Source organism: Microtus oregoni, unplaced genomic scaffold (genome assembly GCF_018167655.1).
Source record: "Microtus oregoni isolate MIOR12 unplaced genomic scaffold, Mior012 000004F_ref0000308, whole genome shotgun sequence".
NCBI classification, from domain to species: Eukaryota; Metazoa; Chordata; class Mammalia; order Rodentia; family Cricetidae; genus Microtus; species Microtus oregoni.
The window spans coordinates 47,960,767-47,981,476 of NW_024543063.1; the positions used below are offsets into that span (position 1 = coordinate 47,960,767).

Here is a 20,710-nt window from a genome sequence, read left to right on the forward strand (position 1 = left end):
TTCTCGCTAGGGTCACCCTTGTAGACTCCTGGGGGGTTTACGGCACTAGGTTTCCACATCGTCCCAAATGCCCTCCGATTCCAGTCATTTCTCCCCGCACGCTCTCCCTCTGACCCTCCAAAAATAAATATTTGTTAAAAAATATATATATGTATCTTTATTGAGCCCTAACTTTGTTTCAGAAACTGACTAGCTTTAAATTCTTTTTTGCATTGATGCCACAATCCCAGCTTGGTCTGCATCAAAAGGAATAAAATTCTAGGGAACCCCCTAAGGCTGCTGAGGGTGACAGTGGGAAGCTGTGCCTATTGTCTCTGCCACCCCAAAATTCTGACAGCAACATCAGATTTTTCTTTTCTGTCCCTTTTCTTTCTTTGTTTTTTTGTTTTGTTTTGTTTTTTGTGGGTTTTGTTTTTGTTTTGTTTTGGTTTGGTTTTTTTGGAGACAGGGTTTATCCATGTAACAGCCCCGGCTGTCCTGGAACTCACTCTGTAGACCAGGCTGGCCTCCAACTCACAGACATCCACCTGTCTCTGCTTCCTGATTGCTGGGATTAAAGACGTGTGCCACCATTCCCAGCCAACCCACTGGCCATTTTTATAGCGGTATTTCAAAGGTGCCTCAAATTAAAAGCCTCCCCATTCTCTCCTGCAGTGCACCCCATCTCTATCCAGCATCTGCATCTAAGTAGCCCAGCCAAACCTGGGAACCAGTCATCCCTGCCAGCTTATCCTGTAGCCTATATTCAATTCATCACCAAGTCCTAGGGTCAGGTCCAAAAGAAACTTGCGACAAATGGCAACTGTGGTATATTAGCATAGCAAATCAAATGCTGGTCTCAGAATCTCTCAGCATTGGAAAACACCTGCACAGAGTCCATCCTGGCTCTTTTCACCCTGCCCCCACCCTAAACTTCTCCATCTCACGGGCTTCCTTTCCCCCAGCTTCTCGTTCCTATATACCCCTGCCATTTCAGCCATGTGCTCTCTTGACTTCCTCTCTTGGTGCCCCACAAACACCTCCTCCGATGGACCTGTCCACCCTGCTGGCCTTGTTCAGTCTACTTCTTTCCCTTCCCCTCTGGACTCTCCCAGATACCTCTGGCTGTACTCTCCCTCTTATCTACAATAAAAGCCTTCCCCTCAACCCTACCCTGAAGCGCTCATATCTCGCTTTATACACTTAGAGTTCACCTTCTCAAACCTCTCCCTCTGTGTTCTTCCATGCTGTCCAAACCACTGCCATTCCTGCAAGCTGTTTCCTAAATCAAGGCTAGATTCATCTATTTAAATGCACACAAAACAAAACAAACTCACGTCTGTGAGATGGTGGTAGGAGGATCAGGAATTCCAGGCCGGAAGAAGAAGAAGAAAAAATAGCCTTGCCTTTTCTCTTTTTAATAATTAAAAAAATTATTTTATTTTTTGCATCTAGCTATTTTGCCTGCATGCATGTCTGTGTGCCTGGTGCTCACAGCGGCCAGAAGGCAGCCTTGGATCCTCTGGAACGCTAGTTATAGACAGTTGTTAGCTACCGTATGGGTGACTCAGGTACTTGAGAGGCAGAGGCAGGTGGGTCTCTGAATTTGAGGCCAGTCTGGTTAAAGCAAAGCAAAACAAAAATTAAACAAAAATAAAAACTATCACAAAACTGGCGGAGTCATTGTATCATCACAGTTACCAGGGATAGAGCCCAAAGTGTAGCATTCGTCGAGTGTATGCTGGTTTTTTTCATCGCCCCCTAAAGCCAGACTAAATAAATATTAACTAAACAAATACTAATTATCATAACCTATTGAATAGCCAGAAAACTCTTCTGGTGATGTTAACTCAAGTGGGATCCTGATTCTACCTGATCCCTCCTCCCCGCCCCTTACTTCCCGTCCTCCAAGCCGCGCCCTGTTCGGTTCCGCCCCACTCGGATCCTACGAACCCTCTGCCTGCCCAAAGACTCCAGCATCGCCCCGGTCCGGCCCCGCCCCTCAGGTTCCCAGCCCCGCCTCTCACCTGGATCCACCAGGCCCCGCCCCCTTTTGCCTCTCCCGTCATCCGGGCTCCCACACACCTCACCCTCTCTTGGCTCCGCCTCTCACCCGGAGCCCACCACACCCCGCCCCCGACAGGCCCCGCCCCGCTTGGAGGAGAGATGGCTGCAGTTCCGGACCATGGCCGCTGGGTGGCAGCCGCGCGACTCGGGTTGGGCCGCTCTGGGCCGCTCTCCTCGCTCACCTTCGGACTAGGCTCCAGCTGCTAGTGGCAGTCCTGCCCGCGCCGAACGCCGCCTCTCCCGGCTCCTTGGCCGGACCCACCACCTCGGCTCCTCCGGGCTGGACCGAGGCCGCAAGCAGCGCCGCGGGGTGTGGGGCGGACCCAGGAGATGAAATGACAACGTCAACCCTCCAGGTACCTGGGCGCGGCGCGACCGCGGAGGCCGAAGGCGGCAGGGCCTGCGGGCCGCTGAACGGGCGGGCGGCGGCCTTCTCGGAGCCCGGCCTGGCGGTCCCGATGGGACCGGTTCATTCCACCCATGCTGCAGCCTCTTCCATGCTCGGAGCCCAAGAGATGTCTGCGCCGAGCCCCGGCCCGGGCCGAAGCGGCGTGGCCCCGAGCCCGCTACGCGCAGCCGGTGCTGAACTGCCGCCTTGCAGCGGCACTGCCACCCCGCGAGAGCGCCCGGGTCCGGCCGGTCGCTCCGGGAACGTCGCTCACTCGCTCCTGCAACGCGCCCTGACCTGAGTGCCCCCCTGACCGTCTGCCAGCGAGCCCCCGATTTGTTGGCCAGCCACCCTTCATTCATTCCCTAGATCGTGCGGGGTGATGCTGGGGTGGTGCCGCCCAAAGAAGGAAGGGCTCATCCTAGAGCTGTCAGAAAGCGTAAACAGGTTCAGGCCTCAGGCTTGGGGCCACTCACTAGTGTGCCTAGGTTTTTGGGTCTTGTAATGTTGGGTTTCCTCGTCAGGAAAATGGGCAGTGCCCTTCTAGGGTGGTTGTCAGACGGCCCGAGACTGAATAATTCAGGAAGAGCGTTTGTAACATAGGTTCAGCCCATCATAAGCCTTTGCAAATAAAAGTCAGCTCTTGGGCGGAACCAAGTAAGACTTCATGAAGGAAGGGACTTTAGCCAGAGCATCAAAAAAGTGGGTGACTTTCATCTACCTGCTGGGGGCGGGGGGAGTGGAATGACTGCTCCATATGGAAATACAGGAGTGGGAATCAATTGGAGTACAAGGTTTGGAATGAGATGGAATCCAGAGCCAGAACCCATCATCTACCTGCAGAATTCCTGTTGTTTACTAGGAATTAAGCCAACTTCAGCCCGAGCCCACCTGCCTGGCCACAGTTAGCACACCTGAGGACCAGGAATGTGGGGTTTTTTTTCTTCTTCTTTTCTGGCTTTTTAAAAACAGTTTTATGTAGTTTTCGTGCTGTGCAGGTCACCCATTTGAAGTGTGTGTACCATTCAATGCTTTTTGAGGTTTGTATCATCACCAAAGAAACTACGTCGTCAACCATAGTTCCCCAGCCTTTCTGTCCGTGTAGCACACCCTGTGGAGTTGCCTGTTCTAGACCCTTTATGTGTGTCTGTGTGTGTGTGGTGTGGATCGTGTACTGTCACACCACTGCCGGCACACCCGTTCCACTGCCTGTGTAGGGAGGTCAGAGGTGACTTTCAGAAGTCAGTTCTCTCCTTCCAGGTGTTGAACTTGGTGGGAAGCAGTTTTGTTTGTTTGTTTTCTTTCTAGGATTTCCTCTATTCTTTGGCATTTCATAAATGTAAGCAATGCCTCTTGGTCCTGTGCACTTCCAGGTCCCATCAGGACCCCCAGCCCTTCCCCACTCCCCTCCATCAGGACCCCCCAGCCCTTCCCCACTCCCTTCCACCAGGACCCCCCTCAGGCCCTGCCAGCACATCTCCTACCCCTTCTGTGACCTCTGCTCTCCTTTATTAATAACCCTCTGAAGTGCCCAGTGCTCTCGGGCAGGTACCCGTAGCTTCAGTGGCCATGTTGTGCCAAGGACAGTGCTTTACAGTGCTCCTCTACACCTTCCGGCTCTCTCTCCTTCCTCCTTCCATGTTCTTCCTTGAGCCTTGGGGACAAGTGTTGATATAGATGTCTCCTCAGACTGAGCCCTCTGTTAGGAGTCTCTACATTAACTGCTGACCACTGCGGAGAGAGAAGCTTCTCTGGCCTAGGTTAAACCTATGGATACAAGCATAAATATTTAGAAGACAGTTCAGTAACATGTCACCCATCAAAACAGCAGCAGTAGGTTCTTCCTGAGGAGCTGTGATTCCCGAGCTGGGTGCTTCTGTCCAGGTTTTCAGTACCAGGCCTGAATTCCCTCCTATGAAGCAGGCCTCAGATTTGAACCAAACGTAGTTGAGTACCCCATAACCTTGGTTCCACTGTGGCACCAGTGAGCGCAGCCTGCCCAGCACGTCAGTGCTGACTTCAGGGAAACTGCTGGTGTCTTTCCTGCCCCAGGGACTGGCCCTGCACCTTCTAGGGCTGTGGAAGCTAGTCAGCAGGTCAGTTTCAGCTTGGTTTCTATTTTATTTTAGATAGGCTCTCAGGATGTAGTCTTGGCTGGAACTAGCTATGTAGCAGCCTGGCCTCAGATCACAAATACCTACCTGCCTCTTGTCTTCCCAGACCTGAACTTAAAGTCGTGTACCACCACATTCAGCTCAAGCTCCATTTGTCTTTATCCTGAAATTAGTCAAGCACTTTTACCTGCTGAGCTGTCTTGCTGGCCCAGGATTTTGTTTGTTTGTTTTGTTTTTAAATTGGTTTTTCTGTTTCTCTGTGTAACCCTGACTGACCTGAAACTCACTTTGTAGACCAGGCTGGCCTTGATTTCAGAGGTCTGCATGCCTAGATCTCACAAGTGCTAGGATTAAAGGTGCATACCACCACCCGACTGAGATTTTCTTTAAATAGAATTAGACAGTTTGGTTCTCTGTGGCTGACTTGCCTGACTTAACTTAATGTCACAATCTTTTACATTATTTAAATGGCTTGGGGGGACTTTCATGACAAAATTTGAAATTCAGATTTTGGTGTCTATAAAGTTTTATTGAATGACATCCCAGCTCATCCTTTTTTTTCCCCTCTATATATGTAATCCTTTATTGATTCTTTGGGAATTTCACATCATGCATCCCAATCTCGCTCATCTCCCAGTTCCTCTTTCCATATCCTCTCCTCACCCCTACAGCATCCCCCTCACAAGTCAATTAAAAACAACACAACAACAACAAAAACTTCACTCCTCCATCTTTCCCATCTTTCCAACCTCTTCAGCCTAGTGGTGCTGGGTGCTGTGGTGTGCCACTCAGCATGCCCTCCAATCAGCCCTCCACAAAAATGTTTATTGCAAAGAGTCATTGGTATGGTTCAAGACCTCTGGCACACATCATCACTGGACCCTCGCCAAAACTCTTGTTGAATATCCTGCCTTTGTACCGAGTCAGGGAGATCCTGTGGTTATTCTGCAGGACCAGTCTCTTCACATCCCAGCAGGCCATAGATGGGGTAGACGCTAGGGTGGGCCAACCCAATGTTCAGGTGAGGGGCAGGACCAGCTAGCTCTCCCATACCCATGGTGAGGGGTAGGGTCACTCTTCCACTCATTCTTTTATATGCTGTCTGTGGCTACTTTTGTGCTGCAGAGATTATATGGCCCACACAGCCTAACATACCTGCTGATTGGGCTTTCATAGAAAAAGTCTGTCAGCCCCTGCTTGGCTCCTCCTTCACCTCAGCCCTTTCCATGCTGTTACTAAGAGGTGGCAGGGCTGGCAATTTAATTCGTCACCTCACCCTCCTGTTACGTGCGTGCGTGCGTGCGGAGCTGTTTCTTTCCTTTGAAATTAAGATCTGCTCTGACAGACAGCATTGGGGGGTGCCCTGATAGTGCTTAGCAGAGAGGAGACAGACCGGCTCTGCTCTGAGCACAGAGGAACCTCACATATTGTTCTGAGCCTCCAGCTTATGTATTTATTTAAGTTTTTTCGAGACAGGGTTTCTCTGTGGTTTTGGAGCCTGTCCTGGAACTAGCTCTTGTAGACCAGGCTGGTCTCGAACTCACAGAGATCCGCCTGCCTCTGCCTCCCGAGTGCTGGGATTAAAGGCGTGTGCCACCACCGCCCGGCTATTTTTTTTTTTATGCATGTGTTTTACCTGCACGTACCTTGTTGCATGCTTGGTGCCCTCAGTGTCCAGAACTGGAGTTACAGACAGTTGAGCCACCACATGGGTGCTGGGACTGTAACCCAGGTCCTCTGCAAGAGGGCAAGTGCAGCCAGGCTTGGTGGCATACAGCGTTATCTTGGCTCTTCTCTTTTACACCCAGAGTTCTAAACCAGGCAGAGCCACATAGAGAAACCCTGTCCCAAAACAAATAAGAGTAACAAGTACCTTTAAATGCCGAGCCATCTTTCCAGATTATTTATTTTGTATAGGATGTTCTGCCTGCGTGTATGTCTGCATCACTTATGTGCCTGGTGCCTGAGGAGCCCAGAAGAGGGCATCTGATCCTCTAGAACTGGAAACAGTTGTGAGCCGACGTGCAGGTGCTGGGACTCAAGCCAGAGTTCTCTCCAAGAGCAGCAAATGCTCGTAACTGCTGAGCTATCTTTGTTACTTCCTCCTCCTTATTATTATTATTGGTTTTTCGAGACAGGGTTTCTCTGTGTAACAGCCCTGGCTGTCCTGGAACTAACTCTGTACTCCAAGCTGGCTATAACTCACAGAGGTCCACCTGCCTCTGCCTCCTAAGTGCTGGGATTAAAGGTGTGCGCTACCATCACCTGGCTCTTACCTTAATTAAAAAAAATACTATTTTATTTTTGTTTTTCAAGACAGGGTTTCTCTTGTAGTTCTGTCCTAGAACTTGTTCTGTAGATTAGGCTGTTAAATTTTAATTTTATATATTTGTTTGTCTGTGGGAAGATCAAAGGACAACTTAAGGAGTAGTAGATTCTTGTGTGTGAGATCTCCTCAGGAGTTAGGTGTCTCCTTCCTCCATGGCTTCTAGGAATTGAACTCAGGCCTCCGGGTTTTCGGAGCTAGTGATTTTACCCACCGAGCCATCTCACCAGCGCTGATCCTTCCCTCTATCCCCTATTTTAAAGAGGAAGGCCAAGTAAGTCATACTGAGTGGAAAGTCCAAAGCACTGAGGGTATTAACTGTAGAGAAAAGAAACCACCAAGACCAGGGACTGTCTCCATGGTTCCTAAGGAGCCGGCAGGGGATTTGAGGGGAAGACTATTATGTTCACCTGCGAGGTATTCTGTGTTGGCCATGCAGTGTCTAGGCAACGCGGTCAAAGCATGACAGTCATCCACACTCTCATTTTCCTGTCTCTTCATTCTAGTAAGTTCCTCTCGTGTAGCCCTCCTCTCCCCTGCCTGGCCGTCTTACAGAGCTGTCTGTGTGCCCTTCTTAAGGGATGGTTAAACAAATGCCCTGGCCCTGCCAAGAGCTGGTCAGTAGGTTATTGTTTGCTGTGGCTGAAGCAAGGTCTACAGTGGGATCTGCCTGCCAGGCGGCTAGTGCCACAGCAGATGGAGAAGCCCGGCCAGGCGCTGCCGATTGAGGAAGCTGCAGTTTTTGAAACTGGCTGTGCAGGGCCTACAGTTCAGCTGGGAGCCTGTTTGTTCCTGGAGTTCCTGACGTGTAATAGAGTTGAGCCTCCCTCTCAGGCATCAGCTTTAGTAGTTCAGGAAAACACTCTTCTGAGCCTAGAGTGATCTGGGCACTAGAGAGGGCTAGCGCTGTCTCCAGATCTTTCTATTACATTGAAACTGTCAGGTCCGTCGAGGACTTTCTTAGCTGGCTACATCTTTTTGGCCCCTGAGCCAAGTGTGGTTTCTGGCTTTGTAGAGCTACAGGGGGCAGTGAAATAGAACATGGACTTGTTCCATGGGCCTATCCTTGGAGCCCCAATCCCAGACATTGGTCAGTTTCCATTTGCCAAGGTGCAGAACAGAATGAGGAAGGGGTGGCTTCTGACCATTAAACTCCCTGGGAAGGACAGCTGTCTTTTCAAGCCATTCTAGTTAGTGTCAGGAAAGTAAGGCAACATAATGGCCTGCAACCAGTAAATCCACAGGCCTGGCACTAACTCTCTTCTTATCTCATTGTGCTGCTTGTGACCCCACAGGCTCTCTGGATCCCTTGGGGAGCACTGAGCTATATGCCTTGCCTTTCCAGAAAGCCATCGATCTGGTGACGAAAGCCACTGAAGAGGACAAAGCCAAGAACTATGAGGAGGCTCTCCGGCTATACCAGCATGCTGTGGAGTATTTCCTCCACGCCATCAAATGTGAGTCACTCTTGGGTCCCCTGACTGCAGCGCCCTGGAAGAGGAGGGCAGCACTTGGGGCTTAGGGAGGCACTGGCTTTGTTTGTTTCTTTTCTCCTTCTTTCTTTTTTTTTCTTTCTATCACACCTGGCTTGCTTGCATTTCTTTTTTTTGTTTGTTTGTTTGTTTTTGTTTTTGTTTTTCGAGACAGGGTTTCTCTGTGGCTTTGGAGCCTGTCCTAGAACTAGCTCTTGTAGACCAGGCTGGCCTCGAACTCACAGAGATCCGCCTGCCTCTGCCTCTCGAGTGCTGGGATTAAAGGCATGCACCACCACCACCTGGCTTGCTTGCTTTTCTTTATTTGTTTGAATAACTAGAGACCAAACTTAGGTCCTCAGAGATAAGAATAAGTGTTAAGAAAAGAAGGAGGAGGAAAAGGAAAGAAAAGAAAGGAAGGAAGGAAGAAAGCAAGCAAGCAAGCTGGGTTTCTTACTTTGCAGATGAAGCACACAGCGACAAGGCCAAGGAGAGCATTCGAGCGAAGTGCGTGCAGTACCTAGACCGAGCAGAGAAGCTGAAAGATTATCTACGAAACAAAGAGAAACACGGCAAGAAGCCAGTGAAGGAGAATCAGAGTGAGGGCAAGGGGTGAGTACGTGGAGGTGCAGCTGTGGGGCCAGAGTCCTTCTTGATGCTGGTGTACCCTGCTGACAGGGTGTCCATCTGCTCACAACAAAACACACTCCAGTGTCTGCTTTCCAAGTATGAAAGACAGGTTGGGAAGGGACAGGAGACAGGTCAGCAGGAGGGTTTGCGAATAGGAAATAAGTGACGGCTGTTGGCATGGGAGCACGTTCCCCTTTAATGTTTTTCTTTAGTTTTGTTTTGAGACAAAGTCTCACTATGTAATTTTAAACTTCATGCCTTCTCTGCCCTTGAATTCTCTGGGTCGTGACTACATGTTGTCTGTTTTTGAGTCCATCTGAAAAGTCTGACCGTTTGCCTTGGTGTTCTTTAAGTCCAGCTGAAGCACATTTCCCTTACCAGCCCTTGGAAAGGAAGCAGCTTCTGTCATTATTCCTTTAGTGAGGAAGCAGGATAGGTTGTGTTTCCTGGAGGAGCGTGACCCTCACACTGGGAGATCTCTGCTTGCCTATCTGTCAGTGGTGCTGAACTGGGAACAAACACCCCCCCCCACATACATATACACACACACTACACACATACAAACATACACACACACACACACACATATATATACACACACACTACACACACCACACACACACTACACACATACACACCTACTACACACATACACACACATAACACACACACACTACACATAACACACCACACACACATACACACACACACTAACCCTACAGAGCCTCCTTGCTCTCAGAATAGAGAACCAACTTGATCTTCTGTTTCCTTCCTTAGTAGCGACAGTGACAGTGAAGGGGATAATCCAGAGAAAAAGAAATTGCAAGAACAGTTGATGGGTAAGAGGCCTGAGGTCCATGAAGCTAGGGTGTGGCACGGGGCCTCTTCTGGGTCCACTTGTGCTCATGGGTCAGTCTGGTTCTTCTCGCAGGTGCTGTTGTGATGGAGAAGCCCAACATACGGTGGAATGATGTGGCTGGACTCGAGGGGGCTAAAGAGGCTCTCAAAGAAGCTGTCATTTTGCCAATTAAATTCCCACACCTTTTTACAGGTAAAGAAGAATGCAGCATGGCACACATAACTTTTTTTTTTTTTTGGTGTTTTTTTTTTTTTTTTTTTTTGAGACAGGGTTTCTCTGTGTAGCTTTGGAGCCAAGGCTGTTACAGAGAAAAATCCTATCTTGAAAAACCAAAAAAAAAAAAAAAGAAGAAAAAAATAGTTTTTGTGGGCTGGGAATACCTCTTGATTTGTAGTTTTTCCAGCAGCACTTGGGAGGCAAGATGACTGGAAGTTCAGAGCCATTCTTGGCTACATCATGAGTTCTAGGTCAGTTTGAGATACACAAGACTTGAAATTTGATAGACATCTCAGTGAGCAAGCAGGGCTGGCCAGTATTCAAGGTCTTAGGGATCATTAACAAAATGTGGTCTGAGCTCCCAGTAGGTGTTCAGTTCTCTTTACTGTAGCACGATTAATAAAATCTCAGAGATAGAAATTGGGTTACAACCTGAAGGTCAGAAAAGCAAAACAGCCAGCCACTGGCTCTTACCTTAGCCACTGGCTCTTACCTTAGTCCAAAATGCATCCTGCCTCACAGAGTGAAATTGTATCTGAGAGCTGTCTCCTCCCATTTTATAATCCTCTCTAGGTCTGGGATTAAAGGTGTGTACCACTGAGATTAAAGGAATATACCACCCAGTTTCTGTGGCAAACTGGTATGGTTACTGGGATTAAAGGTGTGTGTTACCACTGCCTGGTCTGTAGGGCTGACCAGTGTGGCTGTTTTACACTCTGATCTTCAGGCAAGCATTATTTATTAAAACACAAATGAAATGCCACTACACTTCTTTTTTATTTTATTTCGTTTTATTATTATTTTGTTTTTTTTTTTTTTTCTTTTTAGAGACAGGGTTTCTCTGTGTAACAGTCCTGGCTGTCCTGGAACTCCCTTTGTAGACCAGGTTGGCTTTGAACTCATTGAGATCCACCTGCCTCTGCCTCCCAAGTCCTGGGATCAAAGGTGTGTGCCACCACTGCCTGGACTCTTTACTTCTAAAACCAGTGGTTTTATAGAACTTTCTCTTTCTGTATTGACAGTGATTAAGGGCCTTCCATTTTATTTAAGTTTTATAACTTATTTTAATATAAATTTTATAACTTTATTTTAATTTTTTTTTTCAAGACAGGATTTCTCTGTGTATCTTTGGCTATCCTGGAACTAGCTTTGTACAACAGGCTGGCCTTGAACTCACAGAGATCTGCCTGCTTTGGCTTCCCACGTGCTGGGATTAAAGGCATGTGCCACCACCACCCAGGCAATAACTGTTTTTAGATTTGGTTTTATTTTATGTGTATGGTGTTTTGCCTGCATGTATGTCTGTGCACCATATTCATGCAGTTCCCTTGAAGGCTAGAAGAAGGTGTCAGGTCCCCTGAAACTAGAGTTACAGTTGCGAACTAATAATGTGGATGCTGGGAGAACATCCAGTGCTGTTAGCTGAGCCACCTCTCCAACCCCATGACTTTTATTTATTTATTGTGTATGTATGGTATGTTCCCTATGCGGGGATATACGTGTGCATATATGCAGGTAAAAGGAGATGTCAAGTATTTTCCTCAATTGCTGTTGACCTTATATATTGAAGCAGGGTCTTTACTTGAACCTAAAACTCGATGATTCAGCTAGTATAGCCAGCTTACTCTAAGGATCCCCTAGCTCCCCTTTCCAAACGCAGGAGTGGCGGGCAGGTCACCACTCTTGCCTGGTATTTTCCCTGTGTGGGGAGCTGCACTTTGGTCCTCATGTGTGTAGGGCAAGTGTTCTGTTGTCTGTGCCGGCTTCTCCAGCTCTGCCTTCAACTTGTTACCTTTCTTTGCTCCTTTCTCCCAATCAGAAAGCAGCTGACTTCTGTCCATTATTTATTACAGGCAAGCGCACCCCTTGGCGAGGTATACTGCTCTTTGGGCCCCCAGGCACAGGCAAGTCCTACCTGGCCAAAGCCGTGGCAACAGAAGCCAACAACTCCACCTTCTTCTCTGTGTCCTCCTCGGATCTGATGTCTAAGTGGTTGGGGGAGAGTGAGAAGTAAGTCAGCCATCAGCTGTGCTGTGGCAGTCCTGGCAGCTGCTGGGAGTCCAGCTTCCTGGCCCCTTGAGATCACTTCCCAGAGACGGGAAAGGATGTCAGGCAGTCGTGGTACAGGCCTCCAGCACCAGCACTTGGAGGCAGAGGCAGAAGAATCTGAGTTTAAAGCTAGACTGGTCTACAGAGCGAATTCCAGGATTTCTCTGTGTAGCAGAGAAACCGTCTTCAAAACCAACAAGAACGCCTTTAATCCCAGCACTCGGGAGGCAGAGGCAGGCGGATCTCTGTGAGTTCGAGACCAGCCTGGTCTACAAGAGCTAGTTCCAGGACAGGCTCCAAAACCACAAAGAAACCCTGTCTTGAAAAACCAAAAAAAAAAAAAAAAAAAAAAAAAAAAAAAAAAAAAACCAACAAGAAACACACACACACACACACAAAAGGAACATATTGTTTTCTTTTTTGTTTTGTGAGACGGGATCTCATGTACCCCAGGCTAGTCACAAATTCCCTCTGTAGCAGAGGCTGGCCTTGAACTTCTGATTCTCCTAGTACTACCTCCTAAGTGTTGGGGTTACAGACATGTGCCGCCAAGCCTGCAGAGTCAGTTTCTGTTGTGTATCCTCTTGGAGGCATTCTGTTGGTTTAACTTATTCCTCAAGCTGATCTCCGTTCTTTGATGTGAAGCTGAGGCCTAGAGAAAAGGAAAGGATTCTTCCCGCGTCCAGAGCTAATGAATGGGGCACCAGGACTTGAGGCTGATGCCACAGCAAGTTCTTGGTTCAGTACTATTTGAGGGCTTGTCTGACCTGTTTTCCCTGTTACTAGATGTAACAACTGGATCTCAGGGTGGACATGTTTGGGAGTGTCCAGGTCCTGACCCCTTTCTCACTCTCACAGGCTAGTCAAGAACCTGTTTGAGTTGGCCAGGCAACACAAGCCTTCCATCATCTTCATCGATGAGGTGGATTCCCTCTGCGGGTCACGGAATGAAAATGAGAGCGAGGCTGCCCGAAGGATCAAAACGGAGTTCTTGGTCCAGATGCAGGGTGTGTGCTGGTGCCGTGTCACTCCTTGGCCGCCTTCCACCTAAAGCCAACCCAGAGCTCCATTCTGTAGCTGCACTGGCACGGCAGAGAGGCACTTATGATGCCATCTCTGCCGGCCTTATATGGGCTTGCATCAAAGAGAGGGTTGAGGCCTTTACCATGTCGGCTCTCCATCACTCCCAGAGCATGTGGTCCTATAGGTCTCTACCCAGGAAAGCCCCAAGACATGGTTTAGTTTCCCATGGGTCCTGGCTGCCTCTGCAGGCATCTTCAGTTGCTTGTCTCATTCTCCACAGGAGTGGGGAATAACAATGATGGGACTCTTGTTCTTGGTGCCACAAATATCCCCTGGGTGTTGGATTCAGCCATTAGGAGGAGGTGAGTATAACCTAGGAGCTTAGGGCTGATATCTTTGTCTAGCACTGGTCATTTTGTTACTAGCTAATGTCCATCCCATTTCTTTGGAATCCTCCCATGTCTGCGCTTGCCTTGATGAAGTTGCGTATTGGACCTGGGTCACTCATTTTAATATGCATGCTGCCTTTCCCTTCACATCATGTGATCAGCTCTCATTTGATATGGATATATCTCCCCAGGTTTGAGAAGCGAATTTATATCCCATTGCCAGAGGAAGCGGCCCGTGCCCAGATGTTTCGGTTACATCTGGGAAGCACACCTCACAACCTCACAGATGCTAACATCCACGAGCTGGCCCGGAAGACAGAAGGCTACTCAGGAGCAGACATCAGCATCATCGTGCGGGACTCCCTCATGCAGCCGGTTAGAAAAGTGCAGTCAGCAACACACTTCAAGAAGGTGAGTGGCAGCAGTCAGGAGGTAGGGGTGGACTCTTGTGTTTTTGATTTTTTAGATTCTTGACTGCGAAAGGTACATGCTCTGTGAGAGAACCAAGGATAGATTCCTCCCTCCACCCCCCCACAGGGTTTCTCTTGTAGTCCTTACTGTCTATCCTAGAACTCACTCTACATCAGGCTGGCTTTGAACTCAGAGATCTGCCTGCCTCTACCTCTGCCTCCCGAGTGCTGGGATTAAAGATATGCGCCGCCACCACCCGGCTCCAAGGGTAGATATTATGTGCCCTTTTGCTCTAGAACTGAAGTAGTGCCACACATCCTCCCTGTAGTACTGCTGGTGTAATGATCTTCAGAAGCCAACAGCCAGCACCAAGCTGGAGGGCGGGGTGCACACAAATTAAATACTTGCCAAGTGCCAGACACACAAGTGGACGGACTTGCCTACTCACTCAGGCACGTCTTTGTTGTGTGTCTGCTGTGGATCCTGTGGTGCGCCAGACAACCAACAAGAAAAATGCTGGAGGCAGGCGGATCTCTGAGTTCAAGGCCAGACTGGTTTACAGAGCAAGATCCAGGACAGGCTCCAACACTAGAAAGAAATCCTGTTTCGAAAAAAAGGAGGGCTGGAGAGATGGCTCAGAGGTTAAGAGCACTGACTGCTCTTCCAGAGGTCCTGAGTTCAATTCCCAGCAACCACATGGTGGCTCACAACCATCTGTGGTGAGATCTGGTGCCCTCTTCTGGCATACAAGCACACATGGAAGGAATGTTGTATACATAATAAATAATTTTTTTTTTTTTTGGTTTTTCGAGACAGGGTTTCTCTGTGGTTTTGGAGCCTGTCCTGGAACTAGCTCTAGTAGACCAGGCTGGTCTCGAACTCACAGAGATCCGCCTGCCTCTGCCTCCCAAGTGCTGGGATTAAAGGCGTGCGCCACCACCGCCTGGCTAAATAATTTTTAAAAAAGAAGGGAAAAAAAAGAAAAAGAGAAAAGAAAGAAATGCTGATTCTTCTTTAGCAAATAGTGACTGCCCATCAGAGCATGTTGGAACCCAGAAGTTTGGAGGGGTGGGCAGCTTCCCCAGCACCCCGGCCGCCTGCTAGCTTATGCCTCGAAATAATTACACGGACACTGTATTCTTTTAAACACTGCTTGGCCCATTAGCTCTAGCCCTTACTGGCTAATTCTGATATCCCGATCAACCCATTTCTAATAAACTGTGTAGCACCGGTCTTACCAGGAAAGATTCAGCATGTCTGACCTGGCGGCTTGCTTCATCGCGTGCATCTGCCCTGGGAAAGGAGAGCATGGCCTCTGCTCCAGAGAGCAGAGCTGTCGAGTCTGAGCTCACTTCCTCTTCCTCCCAGCATTCTGTTCTGTTTACTCCACCCACCTATGTTCTAACCAATAAAATGGGCCAAGGCAGTTTCTTTATTAGCCAATGACCTTCCTCCATCATTTCCCTTTTTCTGTTTAAACAAAAAAAAAAAGGAAGGCTTTAACAACATAGCAAAATTACATATGACAAAACAGTTATCAAGCAAGAATTACAGTTACAATATTTATATCTATTTTATCTTTTATCATAACAAAGGAAAACAACTATAACTATCTATTCTTCAACTGCATCAAAGACTCCAGAAAGATATAATATTACCTAAGTAAACAAGAAATAAGCAACTTTCAAAACTCTAGAAATGACAGAGACATTTTGCTGCCTGGACAGTCACCCAAAGTTTCTCTGTACTGTTGGGGCATCCATCTTTGGCCTACAGGCCCATAGTATCCAGAGACATTTCCATGAAGCAGGAAATTTCAAAGGCAGTTCAGTCACTATCTGCTGTGTCCTGCAGAATGTCTTGCAGACTCTTTCATGAATCAGGAACCCCAAAAGACCATCTCACCTTTAGGCAAGTTCAGTAGTCCTCTCTGCGGGTTCTTTGTATCCAGTTTATGCATCAGTCCAGGCAAGAGCAGTTTCTTGCCCAAATGGCTATCAAACTCCATAAGGATCCTCTTCGATGCCCATCTTCCTCTTGAAGTAGATTGGTGCTGCCTGGAGCAGAGTATCTCATTGTCATGAAAAGTCCTAAGTTATTAAAATATTTAAAATCCATATTCTATAATCTTTGAAAAATATGAAGAATGCCTATCTAAAATATATTTATGCACATCTAGAAAATCTAACTAACATGACTACAAGCTTGATTAACAACCTATATACATTACATTTTTAAAATGAACTACACAATCACAATACCTTAATCAAGATCAGAAACATATACATATAACAAAATTGACCTTAAATTTAAATCACTAAAGCAAAATCCATATCAATGTAAATTATTCATACCTATATCATATCCCCCTTTAAATGTAAAAGAACGTTTATAAACCATATTTGGGAACATGGGCGCAGTTTTTTCTCTCCAAACTGCTTCCTGCTGAATGGGGGCATCGTTAATTAGGTCTTTCATGGTATATAACCTGTGTGCTAGTTTCATCTCAGTTGGCAGCTGAGCGAAGCAATTTTCTGAAGGTATTCACAGCAACCCTTCAGGAGGGCGTGGTCCATCATACCATATTGGAATAGAAGCAATCCACAGACTCTCACCCTCTGTGAAAACAAAATAAGAAACTCCTTTCCAAAGCATCATGTCCTTAGATCCAAATTTCAAAGTCAAGGCATTTTCAAAATATCTATGTTGGATTAGTTCAGCAGCATTTATAAACAAATATCTTTTAGCAGCTGTTGCTCCTTCCTCAGCATTCAAACAATTCAAAGAGAGCATAATAGCATACAGTATCAAAATTCTCTGTTTATTTTCCATCTTTGTATGACTTTATTTTAACTCTATTTTGTTTATTTTCTTTTTTTTCTTTTTTTTTTAATATTTATTTATTTATTATGTATACAGTATTCTGCCTGCAGGCCAGAAGAGGGCACCAGACATCATTACAGATGGTTGTGACCCACCATGTGGTTACTGGGAATTGAACTCAGGACCTTTGGAAGAGCAGGCAATGCTCTTAACCACTGAGCCATCTCTCCAGCCCCCTATTTTGTTTATTTTCACTTTTAACTTTTTGCTTTGAGTCAGGTTCTCTGTATATCTTTGACCTGGAATAACTCTGTAGACCAGGCTGTCCTTGAACTCTCAGAGATCCGCCTGTCTCTGCCTCCCAGGCATTTGGGATTAAAGGCGTGTGCTACCACACCTAGAAGTCACAGAGGTCAATCTCCCTCTGCCTCCCAAGTGTTGGGATTAAAGGTTTGTACTACCACACCCAACAACTCTCTTCCTTTTTTTTGTTTTTTACTTTAAGAACTTCAACTTTTAGCCTGCATATATTTTTAACACACTGTAAACCATTTAGAAATTTTCATTGTCTTTGAATCTGTCTTTTACTGTATATGTCTCTTTTTCTGACCACACGAGCCTTTAAATTACTGAGCAATATGGGTAGGATTAAAGCTATGGCTTTGCCAGCTAGATCCAGTCCATTCCTTAGCTTTCCAGCCTCATGGCGGAGGTACTGGCTGTAGCTATGTTTACTGCCACAACTCTATGGCATTTCAAGGTCCCTGCCAGCAAGCGAGCTTCAGCAGCCTGTACTTGCAAACCGCACGAACCACCTGCGTAAAAGAGTCAGTTTGCCCTGGCAGGACAGCCCAGAAAGCCGGCATTTTTAAACGGCACAGCTTTTTTCCTGCTACGGCTGAAAACCGAAAAGCATGCGTTCAGCTTTTCGTCAACACTGTTTAAGTGTTTCGTGGCAGGACCTCTTAATGAGCTGCAGGGTTTTGCAGCTAAAGCTGAGTCAGGAAGCCTCTCTTAGATGAGAGTGCTTGCTTGCCTCTAGCAAGCAAAGTAGACCCGAGAAATTGTTGCTACCAAGAAAACATGCTTTACTCTTTCCCAAGCTTTCTCAGGCTTTCAGTGGATTCAGTTGTCCACACGTTGGGTGCCATTCTGTAGTATTAGGAGCGGTGGGGCTGCGTCCCCAGCACCCTGGCCGCCTGCTAGCTTATGCCTCGAAATAATTACACGGACACTGTATTCTTTTAAACACTGCTTGGCCCATTAGCTCTAGCCCTTACTGGCTAATTCTGATATCCCGATCAACCCATTTCTAATAAACTGTGTAGCACCGGTCTTACCAGGAAAGATTCAGCATGTCTGACCTGGCGGCTTGCTTCATCGCGTGCATCTGCCCGGGAGAGAGGAGCATGGCCTCTGCTCCAGAGATCAGAGCTGTCAAGTCTGAGCTCACTTCCTCTTCCTCCCAGCATTCTGTTCTGTTTACTCCACTCACCTATGTTCTAACCAATAAAATGGGCCAAGGCAGTTTCTTTATTAGCCAATGACCTTCCTCCATCAGCTTGCTCTGTTAAAAGACACACTGTTGTGACCAGAGCCAGAGCCTGGAGTTGGGGAAAGCAGTGCTAGGGGTGCATGGGCTGTTTCCCCACTGCAACAGACTTCAGTGGTGAAACATAGTTGCTACAGTTACATTTATGGAAATGAGTCTTGGTGGCACTTGAGGAAGAGGAGACCAGCAGCTGGAAGAGCTTACTGTCCATGTCACGCTAAAGCCAGGTCAACCCAAGCGGACCTCTCAGCTGTGTTTGTTGTTTGTGCACATAGAGGGCAAACAATAACTTTAAAGAGTTGGTTCTTTCCTTCTGCCATATGTATCTGGGACATCAAACTCAGGTCAGCAGGCTCAGTTACAGGAGCCTTTCCCATCTCACTAGCTGGAACTCCTTTGTTTGAGACAGTTTCAATTAGTCCAGGCCAGCTTCAAACTCCCTGTAGTTGAAAAGAACCTTAAATATCCTGCGTATACCTCCTAAGGGCTGGGATCACAGGTGCTTACCACCAGGGGGTTCTTATTTGTTTTGTTTTAGATGCTACTGTGGGGTTAGGGGCCATATGCATGGGTGCCATGACATGTTTTATAGGTAAAAGGACAATTTTGTAAACTTGGTTCTCTACTTTCACGTGGGCTCCACAGATGGAACTCTGTTGTCAGGTTTACGTGGTAGGTGCCACTACCAAGGAGTTGTCTTTCAGACCTCAGACCTGAGTTTTTAGGGACTTTGAAAGGAGCTCTGCCCTCCTCCAACCTTGGTAACCTAGAGATCCCAATATTCCCTTCAGGCCTTCTTAGGACAGCCACGACAGCCTGACAATCTCTGCTTGGTTTCAGGTTTGTGGTCCTTCCCGCACCAACCCTAGTGTTGTGATTGATGATCTTCTGACCCCATGTTCTCCAGGGGACCAAGGGGCCATAGAGATGACTTGGATGGATGTCCCTGGTGATAAACTCTTAGAGCCTGTGGTTTGTATGGTAAGTGACCCACTGGGAGAGAAAACTGGAAATCTGAGTCTAAAAATACAAGTGAGTGTTTTCCTATTGTCCTGGCTCATAGGCCACCCAGAGTAGCCTTGGGGTAGTGGGTACTGAGGTTTTTGCTGAGACTCTGGGAACCTTTAAGAGGAAGAATAAAGCCGGGCGGTGGTGGCGCATGCCTTTAAGCCTTTAATCCCAGCACTTGGGAGGCAGAGGCAGGCGGATCTCTGTGAGTTCGAGGCCAGCCTGGTCTACAAGAGCTAGTTCCAGGACAGGAACCAAAAAGCTATGGAGAAACCCTGTCTCGAAAAATCAAAAAAAAAAAGGGGGGGGGAGTAAAGTCCAGACACTAATTGTCATTCCAAGGCCTGGCTTTTTGATCCATAATGAACCAGTGAAAATTTTTTCACTTGGGTCTTACCCAGACAGCCTAGCGCTCTCCTAGTTCTCTCCTGGCAGCTGTCTATGCTGTGGGTGAATGCAGTAACGGAAGCTACTGCTGGGATGGGATGGCAGAGTTATGGGGTGAAGTAGTATTCCAGAGGGAGAGGCGTGTGGACATGATACGCAGTCTGCACTGGGGGTGACCTTAGAGGCAGGCCTCTTGTCAGTCTAGCGAGCACAACTAGAGAAGAGGTGCTGATGACCTGGAGCGCTGGTTTTCAGCTGTATGCTTGTGTCTCTGCAGTCAGACATGCTCCGGTCTTTAGCCACCACCCGGCCCACAGTGAATGCAGAAGACCTCCTGAAAGTGAAGAAATTCTCTGAGGACTTTGGACAGGAGAGCTAAAGCTTCACATTGGTCATGAAATCGGGAGTTCGACTGGAGCAAATTCATGGGACTTCCTACACCAGTGGCCAGGCTGCCTGGCTGCCAGCCTAGTGGGATGATGGAGGGGCCTCCCCAGCTGCAGAGATGCTTTGCCATGTAGAACACTCGGGACACTGGTTCTGCACACTCCACTCTTGGATGCTCACACTTCTTGTCCTGATCTATTTTTTTTTTTGTTTTGTTTTTATTTTTAACTTTTGTTCCCCTAAATTAATGCTGCTTTGATTTCTGTCTTGTTTATAAATAAAGAGAAAAACCATCTGGAAGTGTTAAGGATTGGGAGCCACTAGGCCCCTGCTCCCACTCCTTTCTTCTTGAGTCCGACTACTTGAGAGCTCACCACGGGAAGTAGGAAAAGCCATCCCATCGTCCTAAGTTTGCACCTGGAGCTTCAGGTCTTCCTTGCAAGAGCTGATGGCTTCCATCAGGAGAGATGAACAGTCATGCAGGGCTTTATTGATGCCTTCCTTGGCTGAGAACTGAGCCAGCCTCTGCTGGTCCTGCCCCGGAGATGTCTAATAAACAAACCCTTTCCCTTCTTGAGCTACTCTAGTCTTCTCATTTTTTATTCTACTATGGGATTCTTTGAGAATGGA

The 20,710-nt window shown here is 47.5% G+C and overlaps 1 protein-coding gene across 1 annotated transcript; it reads left to right on the plus strand.

Annotated features, from left to right (window-relative positions):
* The first annotated feature begins 2,210 nt into the window (after positions 1-2,210).
* Vps4a (vacuolar protein sorting 4 homolog A) lies at positions 2,211-20,653 on the plus strand. The gene is made up of 11 exons (XM_041649766.1): positions 2,211-2,402; positions 8,220-8,331; positions 8,811-8,958; positions 9,754-9,815; positions 9,908-10,027; positions 11,905-12,061; positions 12,959-13,107; positions 13,404-13,485; positions 13,704-13,923; positions 19,139-19,279; positions 19,971-20,653. Exons 1-11 carry the CDS (start codon positions 2,382-2,384, stop codon positions 20,070-20,072), a joined length of 1,314 nt encoding a protein of 437 aa, XP_041505700.1. The 5' UTR covers positions 2,211-2,381; the 3' UTR covers positions 20,073-20,653.
* Positions 20,654-20,710: the final 57 nt, after the last annotated feature.

Excerpts from the sequence above, each read along its gene's own strand:
- Vps4a (XM_041649766.1), top strand. The coding sequence starts at position 2,382 with ATGACAACGTCAACCCTCCAG. Across the intron at positions 8,959-9,753 it reads AATCAGAGTGAGGGCAAGGG|TAGCGACAGTGACAGTGAAG; the intron begins GTGAGTACGTGG and ends TTCCTTCCTTAG. Across the intron at positions 12,062-12,958 it reads TGGTTGGGGGAGAGTGAGAA|GCTAGTCAAGAACCTGTTTG; the intron begins GTAAGTCAGCCA and ends TCACTCTCACAG.